Source organism: Ambystoma mexicanum, chromosome 1q (assembly GCF_040938575.1).
Source record: "Ambystoma mexicanum isolate Mex_15411 chromosome 1q, UKY_AmexF1_1, whole genome shotgun sequence".
NCBI lineage: Eukaryota > Metazoa > Chordata > Amphibia > Caudata > Ambystomatidae > Ambystoma > Ambystoma mexicanum.
In genome coordinates this window covers 933,684,037-933,706,594 of record NC_090922.1, presented here as the reverse complement: position 1 = coordinate 933,706,594, position 22,558 = coordinate 933,684,037, and the positions used below count along the sequence as shown (strand labels likewise).

The window sequence follows — 22,558 nt, the reverse complement described above, 5'->3', positions numbered from 1 at the left end:
GAGAGATGAAAACACGAGGCTGGATGTGGAGACAGCAGATTTCATCGGCTTTTGAGAGGGTCCTGTTCCCCGAAGTGCAGAGGCTGAGCAGCGGAAGGCGTGCAGGAGAGCAGTCTTTCCCCATGTGAGCCTGATTGCTGTAGTTGTAGCGCAGCAAACATTTTGGAGACTGAGGCGAGGAGCAGTTGTCAAGCTGTGGGTCTCAGGAGCGAGAGGGGCTCCATAAACGTGTGGCCAGACCGAGACACCTTCAGAGAGGAAGGGTTTGGGTCCCTAAGAAGCCAGAAGTGGCAGAAGTTGTGGAAGCAGTGCTCCCCGCAGAGCAAGTGTTAAAGAAGCTAGTGAGTGAAGCCTGGCCTTCTAATACCTGGCACAAGCATTGCCGGCAACAGTATCCATTTCCCTATTCACTTGCTTGTGATGTAAAGTGAGCTGAAGTGGTTCATTGAAGCTTTAATAACAAGTAGCACTCACGTATATTGGGAAAGTCCTTTTAAACGCATCAAGTGCAAACGCTGCTTAAACCCATTGTTAAATGCTTAACATACTGTATCTATCTAAAGGAGCGGTCACGTGTCACTAAGTAAGAGTAAACGTTGCAAAGGCCATTACCAAATGCCTAACTTTGATAAAACAATTGTTGAAGTCTTTAACTTATGAAAACTATATCAAAGAGTGGCCGTGTGTGCCGAACTCCATCCTTTACTTTCACATGGGAATACAATTCAATATAAGTCTTCAGCCTTTGAAAAGTACCTTAAGAAGTGGTTGCGTGTGCCTAAATGTGATTCCTAACGAAAGACTTAAGGCTATTTACTTCAAAGCGGCATACCGTTTGATATATAAGAAGTTAAAATGTATCTACTATTAAAGAAGAAAAGCAGTTCCCAAGCCAAGAGCCTCCCTATATTAAAAGTGAAACCAGCCATTCTCAGAGTTAAAAAGCAATCTGTGAAGTTAATAACAGTTCAATTGGCCTAAGATACAAGTGTGCAAGCATTATCTGAAGGCAGACAAATTAGAGAGGCAAAGAGGCTGCCCCCTTTGAAGAGAGATATTCAGAGGAAGAGTGCTTTGCCTACTTGAAGGTGTTGAAGCACTTTTAAGTATATAATGTCGAAGCCCGTGTAGAAGTTCAAATCACTGAAGCTGTGGTAGGAATCCAAAGTACTAAAGATGTGGTGGTATATCTTGTTGTCGGTAGATGCAACACTGTAGTAGCCTAAACAAGTGGAGTACTGAGAGACAAAGGTGACTGTTCACTACTACTTGATTCACTAAGAGAAGTTGTTAAATTTGAGGCAGCAGCACTGTAAAGTCATCCTGACAAATATACCATTGTGAATTCTAAAACTGTAACTAAGGAAAAACTAACTGTTTACCAACAACTGCGTATCACTCGCATTTCTGGATATTACATTTCTTTTGAACTGTGGTAAGTCTTCTTGAAGGGGTGACAAATCATCGTGGTTGGGATTATCATTGGTGCTATTTGGTGGAAGTGAAAAGTGGATATTACACAAAGTAGAAGAGATTTGCTATCATTGGAACTCTGGTTAACAAACCTTACTTGACTTTGAAACATCAAGAACTGATTTAGGATATGTCTTTCTTTGGTTGAACATTAGCAGGTCGACCCTGAATCCTGGGGAAGGGAATTGATCCAGGACATCAGGTGCTTATTCAGAAATTGTGAATTTTTTTAAATTTCTTTTCATTTGTTTTATTCGTTTTTGCTGAAACATAGAATAAAGCATTTACAGCACTGCCGCATTCAGTGTCTACAATAGGCTCATCAGAACATCAAACATTCCCACAACAAACCCCCCTCCCCTCCTCTTTTGCCTGAAGCTCCACTCTGCTGTCACTGTACTACAACTCACAAGACTGGAACGCCACTCCTCACTTTTGGGGTTAATTCGCCTCCACCTTTGTCTACAACTACCTTAGTGAACAAGGTTTTCAATATACTTTCCCATTCTATAACCCCGGCTGCGGTCTCTGCCTGACAGCTCTGTACTGCACCCCCCACCAAGTTGCTGTTTCAGCCAGTGCCCATTTCTTCAAATCCCGCCACCATTCCTCCAAATCTGGGCCCCTGGGGTATTTCCAAGCCATGGTGATTCTGCGTTTGGCTAGGATGTACGCTAATTCCTTCATTTTATTTATAGGTTTTGTGCGTTTCGGACGTGGGAAGCGGCCCAGCAGGCATGCCTACGGAGAGAGCATCTCTTGTTGCATCCCTTCCCTGTTTAGTCTGCTTGCAACCTCCTTCCAGTATTTCCCCACCACGGGGCAAGTCCTGAACATATGTAGTATCCCAGCGTCTGTCGCTTTGCACCTGGGGCATACCTGTGCCACTGGGCCTGGAAACCCTGAGATCCTCTGAGGGGTCATATATGCATTCTGTGACACTCTCTTATGGTATCCCATTATCTCCACCCAATTAACGTCTGTGAAAGGTGCTCCTAAATCATCTTCCCATTTGCCCCTAACCGCTGAGGGGGAGGGGGCCAATTAGTCAGTAGGAAATCATATATTCATGATATGGTGTGTCCCCCCTCAGATATATCATATAGAGTGTCTACTGTAGAGTGCTTCTCCTTTAGCTCACTGTACGCGGGCTACCTACGCAGAATCTCACCCTTAATAGTTCTGTGTAATAAATATTGGCCTGTGTGCAGTCCTGTATGTTCTGCCAGCTCTGCAAAAGGTATAAAGGAGGCGTCATGCAATAAATCCCCTATTGTGGCCACCCAGTGGGATTCCCAATTTGCTCATATCCCCAATCTCGCCTGTGCTGTGGATGCTGCCACTGATGCCAAGGGGATATGTACTGAGAACAGGTCAGTGAGCCCTATCAATGCTAGTGCCCTCTACCACATTTTCATTCCTAGGGACACTAGGTGCGGCCATTGGCCCCGCTGGGGCTGTCTGATCCATACTAGTTCCTTTAGGTAATAAAGCACTCGAGTGGATTGCAACATTAGTGTATCTGGAGTTGGATCATCTGCTAGCCAATTCACCACAAATTGTAACTGCCCCGCCATATAATATAGTTCAAATTGTGGGGTCCTGATGCCTCCTTCATATGGCCTGTGTAGTGATGATAACACTATCATGTTCCTCCCATTTAGCCACAGAAAACCTCTACAGATGCTGTCCAATGTCCGGAAAAAGGATTTGGGTATGTAAAACGGACATTCACAAACAAGTACAGCAGTCTAGGCAGTACCATCATTTTCAGCAGAGGTGCCCTCCCCATTAACAAAAGGGGCAGCCTAGCCCAAAACTTCATGGATCTTTGAATACCCTCTATGGCGTTCAACATGCTCAGTATATGTTCCCCCGCTGGATCATGATAAATAGGTTTACCCCCAAATATCAGAACGTTTACTTTTTCCACTGCCAAGCAAAAACCGGCAGTGCCTTATTTTCAATACTACGCAATCCGGCTATCAGAAACAGAGCTGATTTATGTGTGCTGATTGTGATCCCTGACAGTTTCGCGAATAGTGCTAAGGCCTCCAATAGCAACTCTAAGTTGTCTTCGGGATTCTGAATGCATAGCAACTTCTCATCGGCGTACAACAATATCAAATGCCTGGTCCCATCTATTTCAATGCCTGCTTCTAAGTATTCCGCCCTGAGGTACTGTGCAATCCGTGCCATGGCGAAGACAATGCAACGGTGATAGTGGACAGCCCTGCCTTGTTTCTTTTCCTAATTCCCATGCCTCAGAGATGCACTTGCCCGTTTTAACTCTTGCCATCGGTCTAGTGTACACCAGTTGAACCCACTTGATCTACTTCTGCCCAAAGCAGAACCCGTGCAGGGTTGCGTAGAGCCAGTCCCATCTTACTGAGTCAAAAGCCTGCACCGCATCTAGCATGGCTATGGCGCACTGGGTCTCCTAGGATGCTGTGCTATTTATCACATGATGTAACCTACGGAGGTTCCACGCGTTAGGCAGAATTATATGCAGTACCCTTTGGGAACACCACGCACAATTAAGACTACAAATGACAGTACAAATTCACCTTTGGTACAAGCCTGTACTACACAGTAAACTAGTAGCGATGGCGACGCAGCCACACTTATCTCAAGAGCAAGTGAGCAGTATCAATAGTTACACAAAGGACAGCAATTACTATGATTCAAACAAACACTGACTCAAGGTTTCGGAGTAAAAGAATATACATTTATTTACACATGAGTTGTAAAACATTTCACTAAAGTAAAGCAGTTTAAAAATCACACTCTTAATACACCACACCACTTCCAATAGATTCTGGACAAGTTAAACTCAAAAACGAAGTGTGAGCAAAATGGCACTCCAATAATTTAAAAGGGAGGGAAAGACAAAGTTAGACAAAAATTGAGCGGCACCAACAGGTAAGTAAGCAGGGCAATCTAGAAAGAGGAACTACAGTGATGGAATCAAATCAAAAAGGCTAAGGCCCAAAGTCAATAGGACAAAAGTCTTTTGCTCAAGATCACACAGTTCAGGGTAGTTTGCGGTTAAGTCTTTGCCAAGAGTTCCGGACGAAGTTGGTCGGCAGAAAATTTAGTTTCAAGAGTAGAGAAGGACAAGCCCTCGGATTGGCAAAAGGTTTCACACATCTTCACCGCGGCTGGACGAAACGAACAACCGGATTCGAACAGTACCTTAAAATGTAGAAGCAGCTGTAGCTGAGGCAGACATTCCTGGCAGGTCCTGCAGGCTCACGGTTCCTGAAGCGACTGTCGGACTGACACACAGTAGGAAGACTGGAGGGTCCTGCACTGCCCGGGGAAGAAACTAGCAGCAGAGCAAAGCAATGAAGAAAAAGGTGCGCTCCTTAAAACCCAAGAAGGGTCCGACCTTCCTGGCTATCCGGTTCACTGTAGCTCTGCACAGCAAATTCGACCAGAGGAGGGAGGCCTGGCTTGGAGTTTGGGTGAACTGGTTGGTCCCACCAGCTCAGGGGAAGATGATTCCTGGTAGATCTTCTCTGTCGTTGGAGTCTGAAGATTCGGACCGGCAGCAGGGCTTCACCGGGCGGTTCAGTCGTTGTAGGGGCCCTCTTCTGTCAGCTCCTCTTTGGTTCTTTCGTTCCAGTAGAGACTCTGCCTTTCCAGCCCGAGAGACCTGCTTTTTATGCAGTTTTCCCCCATTCACACAGCCTGGCTGTCAATCACACATCAGGGTGGCTGTCCCGCCGGGACAGTCACCACAACTAATCAGATCAGAGTGCGACATGGGTCTCCAAGGAGACCCTGTACAGGGAGTCCTAAACCCCTCCCTCACATCCTGTCCCCCCCAGACATACAGGTGCCCAAGGAGGGCTTCTGTGTAGAAGCCTGCAAAAGGACGGTGAACAAAGGAACCAAACCTGGTTTGGCGCGCAGAGAAAAACACGAGAAAGACATTTTCAAAAAGAAATGACAAACCCGGCCGGAACCATATAAAAACGTATATAGTCTAGCGGGTTTAAGTTTGAGGCTACCAAGATAGCCTAAAACAATACCAAGGTTATTTAAGATAACGGCGGTAGGAAAAATAGGATAGTTACCACTGCCACCAGCCAAGTCTCAATGAAAAGGGAGCAAAACAATGCTCCAAGAGAAACAGACAAAAAGGGATAAGTATTAACCCTTTCCAGTACTCTATGAAAATTAGTTTGTACTGGGTCTGTGGATTTTAAAGAGACTAATAAAGTCAATGGCAACTTTACATGTTCTGGGAGACAGTAGTCAGTCCCAGAAAATGGAGTGAGTTGGGAAGTCTAAAAGACAACCCTGTGTCACTGCACCGAGGGTGCTGTGTAACACACAGTAAAAAGATGATGCCTGTGGAGTAGGTTAGGCTCCACAGTCTATGAACACAAGAAAATGTTAAACACACAGCAAAACACATGTAAGAATGGAAAAAAAGGCTCACACTCTTGCCAGGTGAGAAAAATTAATCTTAGAAATCCAGCAAAGCTTCTGAGGGACTCCGCAGGTAAGGGAAATTAGCCATTCTGGAGAATTCTCCCTAACACTGCGTCATAATACGGCCTGGCACATATCCAGTTTGGTAGGGCTGTACCAGGGTGTGTGCCACCCTTTTCATCCTATTTGCAAATATGGACGTCAGTATCTTATTGCCCTGATTGAGCATCGAGAGGGGCCTGTATGAGCCACACTCCATTGGGGGTTTGTGGGGCTTGAGAAGTGGTACAATAATGGATTCCCTCAAACTGTGAGGAAGGATGCCTGGCTCGTCTGAGTCAGTGACGGTATTAAGTAAACGTGAGGCCAGCTCCTGCGCATATTCCTTCTAAAATTTGCTAGGCAGCCCGTCCAATCCAGGTGTCTTTCCTGTCGGCAAGGCTCTAATAGCACTTTGTATGTCTTCCAAAGTGATCGGCTCCTCTAGACTGTCTCTCGCTTTCTTACTGAGCCTACGAAGTACTATCTCTTCTAGCACACCCTCTAAATGAGTCCTCGATGTTGGGGGACCCTCCTTGTAGAGATTTTTGTAAGATTCTTGGAAGGCATCGTTAACACCCCTTTGAGTATGGCATAAGTCCCCATGTTGTGTGTGTATCGAGTGAATAGGGCCCTGTTTCTCCTCATTCTTATATAGCCATGCCAGCAGTCGGACAGGTTTATTGCCCTCTTTGTGCTGCCTCTCAATTTATTTAGTGTAGCTATGCCTGCCTAGTCTCTCCCAGCTTTCCATACATATCCGTTTAAGCTTCAGAACCTCTGCATTCTTACCTGGTGATGGTGTCGCCTGAGACTGTTCTAATCTCCTTAGCCGTTCCTCCACAGAGGACAATTCTCTATTAATGGTTGCCTGGATGCTGCTCGACTCCCAAAAGTTCCTGCACTGGGTCCACTTCCTATATTGTGTGAGATATACTCTGTAATGCTATCCTTTATGTAGTCTCGGAATGGGGGCTCCTTCAGGGATTCACCTCTCAGTCTCCATGTGGGTATTGGGGGTTTAGGAGGCACATATTGCCATTGTAGAGTGAGCGGGCATGGTCAGACAGGACCCTACCTTTATACTGTACGGAAAAATTAAGGTGTGCTAATTCCCGCCCATAAAAAGAAATAATCTATCCTTGTGTGCACTGTGCGTGGTGCGGAGTAGTGCGAATAATGTCTGGTGTCCGGGAGGAGTACTCTCCAGGCATCCACCAAAACAAATGAGTCTAGGAGTGTCTGCAATGTTTGGCTGGTGGGGCAGATTTAGGGTATTTGGCATCTGATCTGTTCAAGAGTGGTTTTAATGTACACTTAAAATGGCCCCCCCTTAACCCTATATGATATTACTATCCCTATAAGGGCCAAGCCGAGGGTATAGTGATCGAAAGAACGTGGCAGCGTTATGGTTAGGAGCATATGTGTTTACCAGGCAAGTATCTACTTGTTCTAAGAGACCCTTCACCAGAACCATCCTCCCTTGTTGTCAGTTTTAATGTGGGTAACCTTGAATGGTACCATGGGCGCTATCCATATAAGGACCCCTCGGGCATATGCAGAATATGGGGAACCGAATACCCGTCCTCTACATTTACTTGCCAACAAAGTTTGTTTTTCAGCCGTAAAATGTGTTTCCTGCAACAAGGCAAAGTTCATTTTTCATCTCTTTAGGTATGAAAAAACCCCATTTCTCTTTACATAAGCATTCAGACCCCTTACATTCCATGTAAGTACACTAACAGTTCCAGCCATAATCTTGTGTCTCTTTCCAGCAAACTGTCCTCCCCTGACCCAACAACTGGCACTCCCATCCCGCCATGTAGCGATTCAACCAGGAATATCATGTTATTATTCTTTCTGGTCTTATGTGCAGGCAAAACCCTGCCCACTTTAACTTCCCCAACAAAAAACCGCCCAGCATCGTTGTCCATGCTCGGGCGTATCCGCTTCTCGCGTTCACCTCCAGCAAGCATACCAGAGGCTAGTGCACAGCGGGTGGACACAAAAACGAGTGCCATGATCCTCGGCTCCCTCTCCTTTGCGGGGGCCTATATTTTATCTGTCCAACCACGTTTACGCCTCTTCCGGGAGGTCAAAGAACAGTCTTGTTTTTGTATATAACTTTTAGGTGCGTTGGGTAGATCAGCATGTATTTCAGCCCCCGCTGTCCGGAGCCTAGCTTTAACCGCAGAGAATTGTGCTTGGTACTTCTGTACCTGGAAGGTGTAATCTGATCTGGGTAGACCGCCAGGTCTGCTGAAGCTCTCTTCAGTACCCCTCCCTGACTGGAGTAGGCTAGTATTTTTTCCTGGTCCTTATAGTTCAGGACCTTTGCGATTATCGGTCTAGGGGGCGATGCGGGGTGGGCGTCTGGCCAGCACCCTATGCGCCCTCTCAATGGTGAAGCCTTGTGTGAGGTTTCCAGGCCCAATTTCCTGGAGTGGCATGTTCTTTATGTAGGTTGTAGGGTCCGTGCCTTCTCCACCCTCCCCCCCACCGGCAGGCCGACAATGCGGATATTATTTCAGCAGGCTCGACCCGCTTCTTCATCCCTGTTTTCTAGCAGGTTGACCTTCTGCTGCAGGATATGGACATTGGACTGCGTTTCCCGGATCACTCCCGTGTTCTCCTTCACCTGGGTTTCCAGAGTAGTGGTGCGGTGTGCCAGACTTCGCACATCCTGTTGCAACAATCCAACGTCTATTTGTAATGCTGCTATCTTCATCCCCAGCAAGGTCTTTAAAAGTCAGCTATGGCTTGCATCACTTGAGTCTACAGTTCCATGGTCTCTACACCTTTTGCTTGTGTAGGATCCATGTTTCCTCCGGGAGCCGGTTGTATGGCGTAACTGTCCAATGTGGGTGGGCTAGCTTTCGTTTTAGCCGGTTTAGGAGGCATCCAGTCCACCTGCTTCCCCATTAGTGAGCCGCAATTATGATTCACTGAATGCTCCGTGGTAAAGTTCCTAGATGTAACTTTTAGGGGCCGCTGGCGTGGCTTCCAGGTTACGCGAGTTACCCGTGTGCGTTCCTCATGTAGGGGCCATTGCCTTCACCAGGGGGCTATAGTTACCGCTTGCACTCCAATGCCTTGCAGCCATTTTCTCCAAGGTTGCCTTTTATCACCGCCTATGGCGTGCTTTTAGCCTGGAACCTTCTCTCTTAGGGCTTTCCAAATGTAGCCTGTGGCATAGGCCAGTCTTAAGATGTACCTCTGTGGTTCCCCTTACTGTACAGGGACCACAGGATACTCCCCTTATGTCACTGCTTCGCCCGGGTTCTCCTATTCATGCCTCCAATTCCTAGCCCTCTGATGGAAGTCCATTGCCTCGAGGGAGGGCAGTGGCCAGCTGGGCTTTACTGGGTCTCGATTGCTCTAAAGGTCAGGGGGTGCGGCTTATAGAAATCACTGCTGTCCTGGGTTCGCCAGCACCTGCCCCCCACATCTGATTCTCTGTCACTGGGGGCCAGACTGCGCAGTGGGGGGCTATGAAGCACACATGCCTGGTATGATATATGATATGATAGGTTATTTATAATGCGCTTAATACCCAGAGGTTTCTAAGCGCAGACCCAGGGATTGAACCTGTGGTGCTCTCTGTGTCGTCCTGCTTCCAAGGCAAGCACATTGCCACTGAGCTATCCTCCCGTTTGAGGCATTGTCCATGCACTGCGAGTGCTGTCTGAACTCCTCACTCCGAGTCCTCGGCTGCTACTCTCCTCTCAGCATATGCGCAGCCAGCCCCTCCGGTTCAGGAGCACCCTCCTTTCATCTGCTATGCTTCTTTGTTGCTCAAGCTGCTATGCCGCTCTGCACTGCTTCAGCTCCTCCTCGCCTGGATTTTCCGGTTTTCGCCCTCCTTACAAGCCACATCTGCGCTGTTGTCTCAACCTGAGCGCGCCCGCCATCTTGTTTTCAGTCGCCCGCAACTGTCCCTCTCTTACATGCTTCGCTTCTAGCGAACATCACTGGCTCTGCACTCCCACGTCTAGCTGGGCACTCCGAACTGGCTTATCTTCAGTCCCACGTCTTGTCAGGCTGCATTACTGCGGTTAAGCTTTACATCTAGTCGAATACTGCAGGATCAGATGGGAGCGGTCATCAGAGTCGACCTACTCCATGGCTGCAAGCCACGCCTCCCTCTGGAATGTTGTTTTTGTTATGTTGCATTGCCATATATTTTCTTTGTGTATTTGTTGCTTAGTGTGAGGGACAGATATCCTGTGTTAGAGTGTTTTCCCTTAGCTTGGGTTAGGCAGGGAAACACTCAGCAGAGAAGGGATATTGAGGCATTTTTACTATATTTTCTTTTAAGAATAAAATGGTATGATTTGATGAATCAAACAGTTGTCTGCCTTGCATTACTGAGCCCTCACAATGCTCAAGGTACTCCATGATGTCAGTCATCCTTTCCTGGAATAAATGGAATACTCGTGACCCTCTTTGCATTGCATCAGTAGTTTTGTTTTGCTCTGCTGGCATTCTCATTGGGTACTGTAATGAAACAGGTTTCCGGAGGCAGCAGGCAAGTTCATAAACTTGTTTATTAAATTACAGAAATAATCAGGTATCATCAGTACATTAGGTCATTAGTAGGAGAACAGATCTTCAGTTAAGAGCAGATCTCAAGCCGGCAACCATCCCAACGGTCACCATGGAGTTCTTGATGCAGGTGAAAACTTTGCTCTCGCTGCACTGCAGCATGGCTCAAAGACTCGCCCTGGATGCCATAAACGCATCACAAGTACACTCCAGGACATCTCTGGTTTCCTTGTCCTCCTGGGTGTCTTCTCACCTCCTGATCAGAGGGTCTATGAATGCTCCTGTACAAATGGCCCCTAACTTCACTCTGTCCAGGCCCCATAGCTTCTCTCTGGTGCCTTTTTACTTGTCCTGGGGACACTCAGGCTGGCTTCTTTTTCTCTTTTTTCTTCAGCTGTGGGAGTACTCAGATTCACTCCTCCTCTACCTCTCTGGCCTGGATGCAGTGGGGCTCACTTCTACACCACTTTTCCTGCCCTGGGTGGTGGGATAACTTCATGGGGGGCAGTGAGACCCCTCTCCTCCTTTGCTCCTTCTTACTGCACCACCTGCAGCAGCTAACATGGAGGTCTCTCCTCTGCAGGCACCTGGTCCCTGTTCTTCTGTCCAGCAAGGTCCAGATCAAAGCCAACTTGTCACCAGTGTAATAAAGGTTTCTGGAGGCAGCAGGTAAGTTCATAAGCTTCTTTATGAAGTTACAAGAGTAATCCGCTATCATTAGGTCATTAGGAGCAGGAGAATAGATCTTCAGGGAAGCCCACTGGCCCCCACCACCCAGGCTACATAACTCCAACTGCCTGAAGTGGAACACTCACGCAACCACAAACATTCCATACACTCCAGAACAATCTCTCATGACCTCACACAATCCAAGCAGGAAGGGAGATCGGATATAACAGGTTGGGCAATCCAAAGGGCCACCATGGTGCTGGTATGGCAGTGGAGGTGGGCTCCAGGGGAAGCTTGGCACTGGTCTGTTTGTTGCAGTTAAATGAGAATATTCTCATGTCTGGACTAGCCATCAATGATTCCTCTGCCTGTCCTGAAAGCATCTTCTAGCACATTCTTATGGCAGAAACTGGCTGTTGTGGTTGCGCTTGGGTATGAGTGCCTGTACATCGAGTGCCAGGATGTCAAATAGGAAGCAGCCACTTATTGCTCCCAAATAGGGGCCGTACTTCATACCAGCGGTGTGTGTAGTCAGCATTTGCATGGATGCGGGTGTTGACGGTACTTTGGTTGCATAGACATGGTTAACCTCAAGGGCGGAGCAGGGGAACCGCCCGCCTTCGGGTCTGGTACGCAGCCCAGAGTTGCCTCCTCATTCCCTCATCCATGTCACTTGCACATGCAGGCCCTTGCTTCACATTGGCTGCGGTTCAACTGGCTGCGCGCGAAGCCACTCTGCCAAAGGCAGAAGGTCAGTGAACTGATTTGTATGCCCCAAGACTGTATCCATGGGGCACTCTGTGCTGTAGGCAAGACTGCTCGGTGCACATGGGGGAGAGCTGTACCTGCATTTTTTCATATGTATGTCTGCACTCCCAATACAGGGTGTGAAGTCGGCAAAGCGGCCTAGGCACGGCCCGCATAAAGGATGTTTCTCCCTCTTGTGACAAAGTTCATGCGAGACCGGGCATGGTGATTGGTGCGATATCCATGGCAGCTAGGAAACGCTCCCTCCTGTTCGCCCTCGAACTGCCACAGGGGAGTGGCCGTTGTACCACATAGTCAGGAGCCCACTCCCTCCCATGCTCTTGGGCATGGGTTAGAGTGTGTGCGGGAACTCGCATGGTCAGGAGTTCCCTCCTTCCCGGTCCAGTGAAGCAGGTTACAAGTCCACTGAGGAAAAGAACAAATCACCACCCAAAACAGGGCAGCGCACAGAGAAAGTTCTTCCCATGCCCAAATGACAGGGCAGAAAAAGTGGGAGGTGACGTTTGGTGACAGGTGGGGGAAGGACCCGCTCTAGGAGAGATGCTCACGAATACCGGCCTCATGGCTATGCTCGCAAAGTGACAGCATCCTCTTTTGCAGAAGCTATTTCCCATCTAGCTTGTGGGGGCAAGCTTTTCCCATACCAGTTGGAAAGGAAGGAAAGCAGGATGCCAGAATAAGTTACGGGGAACACAAACATGAAGTACAAAGTCACAGATTTCATACATTAACAATGTTTTAAAATTAGAATGGTCCTTTTCCTAAATAAGTACAAAAACAAATCGGTAATGCATTTGTGGAGAGGATACATTCTTCTAGAACATTAAAAGCAAACCCAAATAGGCTTACCAAAACTCAGGGTGTTGTGGCTTAGCCCTCGCAAAGGAATGCTGCCTTCTCGTTTTTTAATGTATTTTTGTTCAAGTCCAAAAGGTTTGCAGCTGCAGAAAGAAAAAAAAAAAGATTAGTTCTTCCGAAAAGCATTATTGTATGGCATATTTAGAGGTTCCTGTAAAATGAAAGTGAGGAAAGCCATTAACTTGTCCAACACTCTTTCCTGAATTTACATCATGAAATGTAGCTTCAAGGGCTTGTGATCAATCTTGCATGTGAAATCCATTCTGTAAAAGCACTGCAAAATTTCCAATTACTGGAATTCCTCTGGTGGTAAGTACTACAACCAGTATTCTAGAATTATGGCTTGCCACCGTTGGTTATTCTGGCCATAAAGACTCAAAGACCCTGTGTTAGGGAGAATTCTCGTTTCATGGCTAATTTCCCTCACCTAGTGAGTCCCTCAGCAGCTTTGCTGGATCTCTGGAGTTGTTTCTTTCAACTTGGTAAGAGTGTGAGCTTTTCCCCCACTCTTACTTGTATTTTGCTACGTGCATTGACCCGTTTTTGTAATTGTGGGCTCTGGAGTACACCACTTAAGTAGCCCCCTTCTTTGTGTGTGTCACACAGCACCTTCTGTGCAGTGGCACAAGTTTGTCATTCAGACTCCCCCGACTCAATTTCTGAGGCGACTACCGTCCCCCAGAAAAGGGTAAAGTTACCATTAACTTTACTCACTCACATTTAACCACAGATCCAGTACATGCCATCTTACATGGAGTGCTGTGAGGGTTAACTAATAACTCTTCATCTGTACCTCCTAGAGCATTGTTCTGCTCTTATAACATTTAGACATGGCTGGTGGCAGTGGTATCTACCCTAAATTTCTACCGCGGTTATCTTATATAACCGTGGTAATATTGTAGGCTATTGGGTTAGCCTCAGACTTAAACCCGCTTGACCAAATCCTTTTTCGTTTGGCTCCGGTGCGGTTTATTCGCCATTTCTTTTTGTTAAAGTCCTTCTTGTGTTTTACTTTGCGTGGCAAACAAGGTTTGCCTCTTTTGTTCTCCGTCTTTTGGCGGGCTTCTACCTAGAAGCCCTCCTCAAGGCGCCTGGGTTTCTAGGTGGGCTGAATGTTAGGGAGGGGTGTAGTCACCCCCTGCACAAGGTATCCTAGGAAACCCAAGTCGCACTTTGACCCGATTGGACAAGGTGGTTGTCTGGGCTGGACAACCCCCCTGCTGGGTGATTAACAGTCGGGCTGTGTGAATGGGGGTTTTGCGCATAAAAAGCAGGTCTCTTGGGCTGGAAGTCGGAGAGTCGCCACTGGAACTACAAGGAACTGACGAAAAGTGGAGGCGAGGTCGACTGCTGCAACTACCCCGTACCGGTGAAGCCCTGCTGCAGTTCTAAGCTATCTACCCTTCAACGACTAAGAGGAGATCCAGTCCAGAGTCTTCTTCCCTTGAGCCTGGTGGGGATAACCAGCTCATCTTCAGCCAGAGGTCGCCTTTGTGGTCGAAATCGCTGTACACTGCTGTAGTGGTCCGGATAGCCACCTGAAGAACCTCTGCTGTTTTTAAGGAGTACACCTTTTATTCATTGTCGCTGCTGCCGGCCTCATCCCTGTCTGGTGCGGACCCCCTCATCGTCCTTCTTCGTGCGGAAGCTCAGGAAAACGTGGGTCTGCGGGAAACCAACAGGAATAACTGCCGTGGCACCAGCTTCATTCTTTGAGAAAGGTACTGTGTCCCGTTTGTGGAATTTTGGGTGAAATCCCTATTTCTCTACTTTAAGGCTCGTCCTTACTTTTCCCTCCTTCTTATAACTTTTGCTTCAGAACATTGACAATATCAAAGTACTCTTGGCAACGTTGAATCTCGAACTGTCCGACTGTGTGATCCTCGACAACAGGCACCTGGTGTCATTTCACTTTGGCTCTGGCCTTTTGACTCTTGAATTCCTGTCATTGTGTGTTCTTCGATTCTGTCTGCCTAACCAACATATTGCCAGTGATTTTTGCCCCCAACTCTCTCTGGGTATTTCGGTTGCTAAGTGTGTTTTTACCCCGGTAGCATTTCTTGCCGCGTATACGTGTTTATCTAGTAGACCGAACTGTCAAAAAGTGATCGCAATTGTATTCACGGTAACATGTTCAGTTTCATAACACCGGTCTATTCAAACACAGGGTACTTACCTCGAATAATACTGTACAAAGTGAATTGGTTAGTTGTAGTATATTTTACGTGTGGTTTTTGAATTAATATAAGTGTCGTGTTAATAACAAATGGTTTAAAAATAAATGTACTTATAATTTTTTACCTGGACCCTTGAGTCAGTGTTTGCTTGAGTCACAGTAATTGTGGTCCCTTTGTGTAATCTCTGCTACTGCTCATATACTCTTGAGATAAGCCTGGCTGCTCCGCTACTGCTACCACTATAACCTAGTAATACAGGCTTGTACCAAAGGTAAAACTTGACTTGCCACCTGTAGTCTTAATTGTGTGTAGTGGTCCCTAAAGGCACTGCACAGAATTCTGCCTAACACCCTCTAAAAGGGCGGTAGTGGTATCCAGTGATTTTAGCGAAAACCTTTGGAGGCATTTTTTGCCAAAACCAAATCACTGAAAAAATACATATACTTAAAAAAAGAAAATATATATATGGTGTTCGGGGGTTGGGGGTAGGGGTTAAAACAGGTGGGTTGAGAGGGCTAAAAGCCTAGGGAAACTGGGTTAGGGGGTTGGAGGGCGGGGGGGGGAGGTAATTTGCTTTCAGTAAAAAAATTCCTTCAATAAAAGGTTTTAGGTAAAACATTGCACCAGCTGTAGTTCCCCATGGTGGACCATAACGGCACGAATACCGAAGCTGTATGCCCAGATACTTTTTTCCCCCCAGAATGAAGGGAGGTATGTCCTGCTACGAACACAAAGAGCTTTAAGCAGAAACAACCTTTATTCTGGAATAATAAGTAAGGTGGACATAGAAAAGCTAAGGGAGCTTATTCGGTCAATGCCTGCATAACAAGCCACCTGTTAGGCTCAGCTGTGCTTCCTGTAAGGAACTCATGGTGGCAACAAGTAAGACATACACAAGTGATCACAGTTGGGTGTTTCGTTTGAACAATGAATGCTGTATGTTGGTTGTAAAAAAGCCTAATCTAAACATAATCTAAGATGGGAGAAAGTGTCAACCATCAAAAGAATAATAAGGCAGTCCTAGCGGTGTCGTGTCAAAAAAAAGGGCCTCTTTCACTTGCAAGTCTTCGAGGACTTGACTTCTTCAAAATAATAAAACAAAAGTTCCTTCAACAAATGAAAGTTTGTTTCTTGGTTTCACTTAGGGTGAGGCTTCTCTACCCTTGGGCCTCCCTCTTCCGGGCACTGACCCTTCTCGAATCTTAGCCTCCCTCGGTTGGGTTCACCATGGCTTGACCTTCAGAGATCTTAATGTCTTTTTAAACAGTTCCAGCGGACATCCCTCGGCCAGGTTCACTTTTGTCAACACTCTGTTTCTTGGGACTTTAGACTTTGCCCCTCTTTGGATTTGCTTCCCTTGTTTCTCTCACTGCGGGATTCACTTTGGAGTTAGCACCCATGTGGTGCCGGTTTCCCTCTGCAGCTCGTGTCCCCTTTAACACCTTTTACATTTCTTTCACAGTTCTCTGAACTTGGTTCAAACTTGCCACTTTGCGATTCTCACGCAACACAGCCCGTTTCTTATCATTTCCCCTTCGACTCACCGGCTGTGATGAACCGCTTGGCCTTTCTTCTTCATTGGAGTCAAGTACGGTACCATTGTCGCAGGAGCATCCCTCGCTCCTGCTCATCAGTGTAGGCTTGCCCCATGTACCGTGGACATCTGCTGCAAAACACTTGTGCTATTGTCCATGGTCTTAAGCTTTCTTTCTCGAAGGTTCAGCCGATCTGGGACGAAAAGGGCAAGGTCACTTCTCTCCTCACCACCTTCTCGATTCCTGCCGCCTTTCTCCTTCTCTGAACTGCCGCGCCCGATTGTCCGCTTCGTTGTGTTGTCGGCCGTGCTCGTACTGTGCTCTCGGGCTCCACCTTTTATCCATGCGGGGAAGGGAAAGGTGTGTGTGATTCTGATTAATTGCCAGTCTTTGCATGACCCTTGTATTGGGACATGTCAGGTAAACGGCTCTGGTGTTAGTCCGTTGTCCTTGGTGTTGTGCAAAAGTGTTCGTGTTGGAGAAGGGGGGGTGGGGAGTTCAGTGCTTTTCAATGTCCTACATGAGAGGATGGGGAAAAGGTGTCAAAAGGAAGGGGGATACCGCATCTCACACATCGGTGTATCACTCCCACTCCCTGAGGACCCCCCTCCAGGTGATCCTCCCTCACTGGTCCACCCCTAGGAATTGGATCCAATAGCGATGGCCATTTCCTGGCCACCTGGATTACAGATCCCCGGGGACTAGCTAGAGAGACACCTTCAGGTTTCTCACACTCCTGGAATGAAAAGAAAATTATAGGTTGCTCATCGTAGTGACTAACGTACACTTAGTCCATAGTCGCCATTCCTCCATACTGCATGGGGCGTCCCTTCCAAGGGACGAAAGATGGAACCTTTTTCACCAGAAAAAACCTTCTTCCCCTTTAAACTTAGAGGCGTGTGGGAGTGCAGCCCTGTGAGCATGAGCTGCCCTGACTATGCCCTCCGGCGCCACACCTCAGTCCCCACTGACACGTCAACAATAGATTTAACATTGCCTAATGACACCAGTATTATTAGGGGGGAGGATGGTGGGACGTATGGAGGAAAGGGGACTATGGACTAAGAGTATGTGAGTCACTATGTTGAGTAACTTAAAATTACTCATAAGTACCGCCCCCTTTCCTCCATACTGCATGGGAGATTACAACTGAATGTAGCCGCAGAGTGGAGAGGAGACCCTCCTTAAGCAAATAGGTTCCTGAGAACCGCCTGTTCGAAATCCGCATCCGATCTAGAGCCGGCATCCAATCAGTAATGCTTGCAGAAAGCCGAGGGAGTGGCCCAAGTGGCTGCCCTGCTTATGACTTGCCAAGGGACATGGCGCTGGAATGCAATGGCAGTTGCCTTGGCCCCGACTGCATGGGCGTGCATGTTCGCCGGAAGCGGCTTGTGTTGGCCCTCGTATGCTTCTTTGATGGCCCAGGCCATCCACCAGGATATGGAGGCCTGATAGCCTGGTCTTGCACCTCCGAAAGTGAGAAACAGGGTGTTCGATTTGTGGAAGCCCTTGGTCCTGTCAAGGTAGAATTTCAGGGCCTTGTCCTTGGGATCGGCAAAAATCGTAGGAAGGACTATTTCTTCGTTCAAATGGAAAGCAGACAGCACCATAGGTAGAAATGCTGGGTGTGTCCACAGGACTATTTTTTCCCTGTGAAAGGTAGTATATGGTTCAGAGGCGACCAGCGCCTGGATTTCGTTGACTCTGCGAGCCGAGGTGAGGCCGACTAGTAAGGCCGTCCTAATGGTGACCAGCCTGATGTCTGCATATTATTGGCTCAAACGGTTTGTGCGCCAGGGCGCCCAAGACAATATTCAGGTCCCACACGGGATGAGGCCTCCTGATGGGCGGGTAGAACCTTGCGAGCCCTGCCAAATGTTTGACAATCGGATTGGAGGAGGAGAAGACAACCCCCCCCCTCCGAATTCCTTTAAGCCCCGATGGCTGCGAGGTAAGTGCGGCAGGGGTCCACCTGCACGCCAGAGTGGGCGAGGTGCGCCGAGAAGCAGAGCACATCGTCCAAAGTACATGCCAGGGGGTCGATTTCCTTGGAGTATGCACAGTGGCAGAACTTGGTCCACTTACTTTTATACTGGGCTCTGGTAGCCTTGCTCCTTGCGCACTGTATGATTTCCAGATTAGGCTGGGAGAGGCCGAGGTGCCTTAGTGTTACCTGCTCAGGAACCACGCTGTGAGGGCTAGATTCTGAGGCGCGGGGTGGATGACCCTGCCCCCCTGCTGCGCCAGAAGATGTGTTGGGCCTGTCGGAAGGAGAATGGGTGGCATCTACGAGAAGCTGAGCAGCTCTGAGAACCATTGCCTGGCCGGCCACCATCGAGCTATTAGAATGATGTTGAGCTGGCGAGACTCCTTGATCTTGCAAATCAGTCTGTGAATCAGCAGAGTGGACGGGAAGGCATACGCTGTCATGCCGTTCCACTGAATCTGAAATCCGTCGCCCATGGAGCCAGGGCCCTGTCCCTGCCAGGAGGCGAACTGAGTGCACTTCTTGTTCGAGGTGCAAATAGATCCACCTGGGAAAGACCCCATCTGTCGAAGATCTCCTGAATAACAAGGTCGTTTAGCTGCCACTCCTAATTGTCCGCTCCCAACCTGCTGAGCCTGTCCGTCTCTACGTTGGATTCCCCTAGAAGGTGGACTGCTGTGAGGTAGATGTTTTCCAGGGCCACTCCCACATGCCGATTGCCAGTCTGCACAGAGGAGGGGATCTGGTGCCTCCCTGTTTGTTGACATAGTACATGCTGGTAGAGTCGTCTGTCTAGATGAGAACAACCTTGCCCCTGAGAAGTGGAAGGAACGCTCCGAGCGCTATCCAGATGGCATGCAGCTCCAATCAATTGATGTGGTACTCCTGCTCCTGTCAAGTCCAGGTGCCCAGAACCGAGAGACCGTTCAGGGTGGCTCCCCAGCCCTCGAGCGAGGAGCCCGTGGCGATGGTGACCTGGTGGAGAGAAGGAGGAACATTGATCATCTCGGATTGAGAACCCCGCCCCTGGTTCCATGACGCCGCAAAGTGCAGCTGAATCCTTCTCATCCTCAGTCTCGTGTGTGGGACGGCTAGCAGGACTGCCGCCAAAAGACACAGGAGATGCTGGTACCACCATGCAGAGGCCACCTCTCTGCTAAGGAAGTGGGCGGTGGCACTCTTGATGGCCGAGATCTTGCCCTCCGACTGAAACACCTTCTCAGAGTGTGTGTCCCAGATGAGGACTAAGAATGTCAGAGTCCGCGTGGGCTACAGCTGCGACTTCTTGAGATTGAGCAAAAAGACCAGATTGTGCAGTGTGTTCATAAGGGCATGGGAAAAGTGGTGAACCGCTTCCGGAAATGTAGCCCTGACGAGCCAGTCATCGAGGTATGGGTAGATGTGGAGGCCTTGCGCTCTGAGGAGGGCAGCCACAGTATTCATGAGTCTGGTAAAGACCCTGGGGACCGAGTTGAAGCCAAAAGGAAGGACCTTGTATTGGAAATGGTAGCCCATGATTCTGAACCGTAGGAAAGAACGATGGGGCTGCCAAATCGGGACATGTAGGTACACGTCCTTCAGATCCAGGGAGCACATCCAGTCTCCCCTGCACAATGTCTCCGCTATAAAAGCTGGCATAACCATCTTGAATTTTTGTAGAGGTAAGGAGAGGCTGAGAGTGGAAAGGTCCAGCACAACTCTCAGGCCCACCTGGTTCTTTTTCAGAATGGCGAAAATCCTGGAGTAAAAGCCCAAGCCTCGCTGTGAGGCTGGGACTTCCTCCACAGCTTTGCTCTCTACGAGCGACCGGCTGGGATGGGTAGGCGGTACCCTGTGGATATTACAGAGAGGATCCAGGGGTCCGCGAAATTCTGGCAACAGAAATGTGCATGCAGAGCAAACCTGCCCCCCACTGGAGACAGGTGGACCTGGAGGGGCATGTTATGCCTTGATTCCCTTGGAGGCTGTCGTAGAGGAGGGGGGACTGGAAAAAGCCCTTACACTCCTCCCCACCCCCCCTTTTGTTGCTTGCAATGATTTGGAGTCGGCGAGCGGTCCGGCTGCCTGGATCTCCGTTCCTGGAAGCCGCGGAACCCTTCGTATGTACGGCCCTAATCGTAGCGCTGCTGTGACTGGGTATACGATTTGGGCATGGTCTTTGTCAAGATCGAGTAAGACTTGGCCGGTTGTGAGCTTTTTCTCTTTTTGTCCAGCTCCTCGTCCGTGGTGGAGTGGAAGAGGTCCCACCCCCCACCCCTCCGAACGGCAGGTCTAATATGCGTTCCTGAACGTCCGAGTTGAATTTCGTTGCAGAGCCAGGCTGTCCTACTCATGTCTGTGGCGATACAGTTGGCACGGCCAGAGGTGTCAATATGGGCCACGGTGGATTCCATTAGGTCCTGCGCCACCAGCTTGGTCTCAGCCAGTCCCGCCTTGAAACGTGATTGGCTCTGCGGAGGGAGTTCCGGGAGGAAGTCCGCAATTTCCAGCCATAACCTTTGGTTAGCAGCAGCCAGCATGGCATCAGCGTTAGCCTGACGAAGATGCAAGGACGCGTTGGAATACAGCTTCTTCCCGTACGCCTCCAAGATCATCATCTCCTTGACTAGTAGCGTCGCCGAGGAGGAGGAGGCTGAGGACGATTCAGGCTTGGAGTATAGTGATGCCGCAGCGATCACCGAGGAGTGCGGCTGAGTGTGGGCAGATAGTAAGTGAATCCCCTTCCATCTGCCTGTACTTCGCGTTCAGGCGTCGATTGACCGGCTGGACAAAGTGGGGCTTGAGCCAACCCTTTTTGGCCAGGGAGACTACATCGGTCTGCAGTGGAATTCCCGTTTTGGCAGAGGGGCGTCGCGTGAGGCAATCAGCAGGCACCCCCCTCTGCCAGTTGCTCGACCTCTGGTTGAGGAAGGCCAAGATTCTCCGCCAGCACCGCAAGACGTTTGTGGAAGGCCTTGGCTGACGAGGGCATGTCAGGATGGTCCTCATCCTTATCCTGTGCGTCAGGAGGATCCTGCGTAGGTGGGGGAGTAGCGGGAGCCGGAGGCTGGGCACTGAGCCAGAGGCTGTGGAGGAGGCCGATACTGAACCACCTGAGGAATCTGCTGGGGGGCCAGATGCAGAGGCTGCGGCGGGGCCAGGGGGGCCGGTGCAGGAACCTGTGGTGCCGGAAGCATTGGAGGGAGCACATCCTGGATGGCATACCTGAGGATAACCCCCATCCAAGGAGACTTCATGAGCCCAAGGAACCTCTCAAAGAACCTGTCTTCACAGGCCGGCATCGTGGTAGGGGATACAGACGGGGTAGGGGAGGCTGCTGGAGCCGCTGCATACCCTGCCTGTACGGACGCAGCAGGAAAATGCCCTGTGCAAATAAAGGATAAGCTGTAGGCCACGTACCTGGTTGAGGCCAGTCCCACCATGACACTCGTTCCTCGCCGAACTCCTGCAATGGCATCGGACGGGTGCCGATGTCTGGCACAGCGGCCATTTTGTCGAGCTGCCTGCCACGTGCCTGCGTTGTGTTGCTTGGCTCACTGGGCCCAGTCTCCACCAAGACTCTTGAGTGTGGATTGCGAGGCCTACCCTGCTCCTCGGGCCTAGACCGGGTAGGTGCGACACCCTTGGCCCACAGGCCAGTAGAGCTGCGTTTAGGCACCCCCTCTGACATATTGCCAGTACTAGGGCGTGGCCCCTCGGACATAATGCTGGTACAAGGGTGGAGCCCCTCGGGTGAAGACCCGGTAAAAACCTTCCAGTCCCCCAACACTGTCATCGGGAGGATCCGGGGATCCCTCGGCCTGTAGCTGGAGCAGCCTCGATGCACGTGCTGGTACAAGGACCTGAGCGGTCCCTCCAGCGCGGGCGAGTCTTTGGGAAGGAGGCTCCCTTGCGGGGTGCAATGGAAAATAGAGGCCCTACCTTGGGCCTGGATCAATGTTTCACAAAGTTCTTGAGGTCCTCTGGAGGTGACTTCTGGAAGAGCTCCCTCCACCTGGCTAGTCTGTTCTTCAGCAACTTCGATGACAGGGCGTTGCACGTTGTACAAGCTTGCCAATCGGGCG

At 49.2% G+C, this 22,558-nt stretch overlaps 1 protein-coding gene across 2 annotated transcripts in view; it reads right to left on the bottom strand.

Annotated features, from left to right (window-relative positions):
- Nucleotides 1-22,558, bottom strand: part of SASS6 (SAS-6 centriolar assembly protein) — a 1,114,399-nt gene that overhangs the window by 47,361 nt on the left and 1,044,480 nt on the right. For both annotated transcript variants that reach the window (XM_069641586.1, XM_069641587.1), the window contains exon 16: nucleotides 12,787-12,878. In XM_069641586.1, coding sequence (XP_069497687.1) covers nucleotides 12,787-12,878 — 92 coding nt within the window. The remainder of the gene's footprint in view (nucleotides 1-12,786; nucleotides 12,879-22,558) is intronic.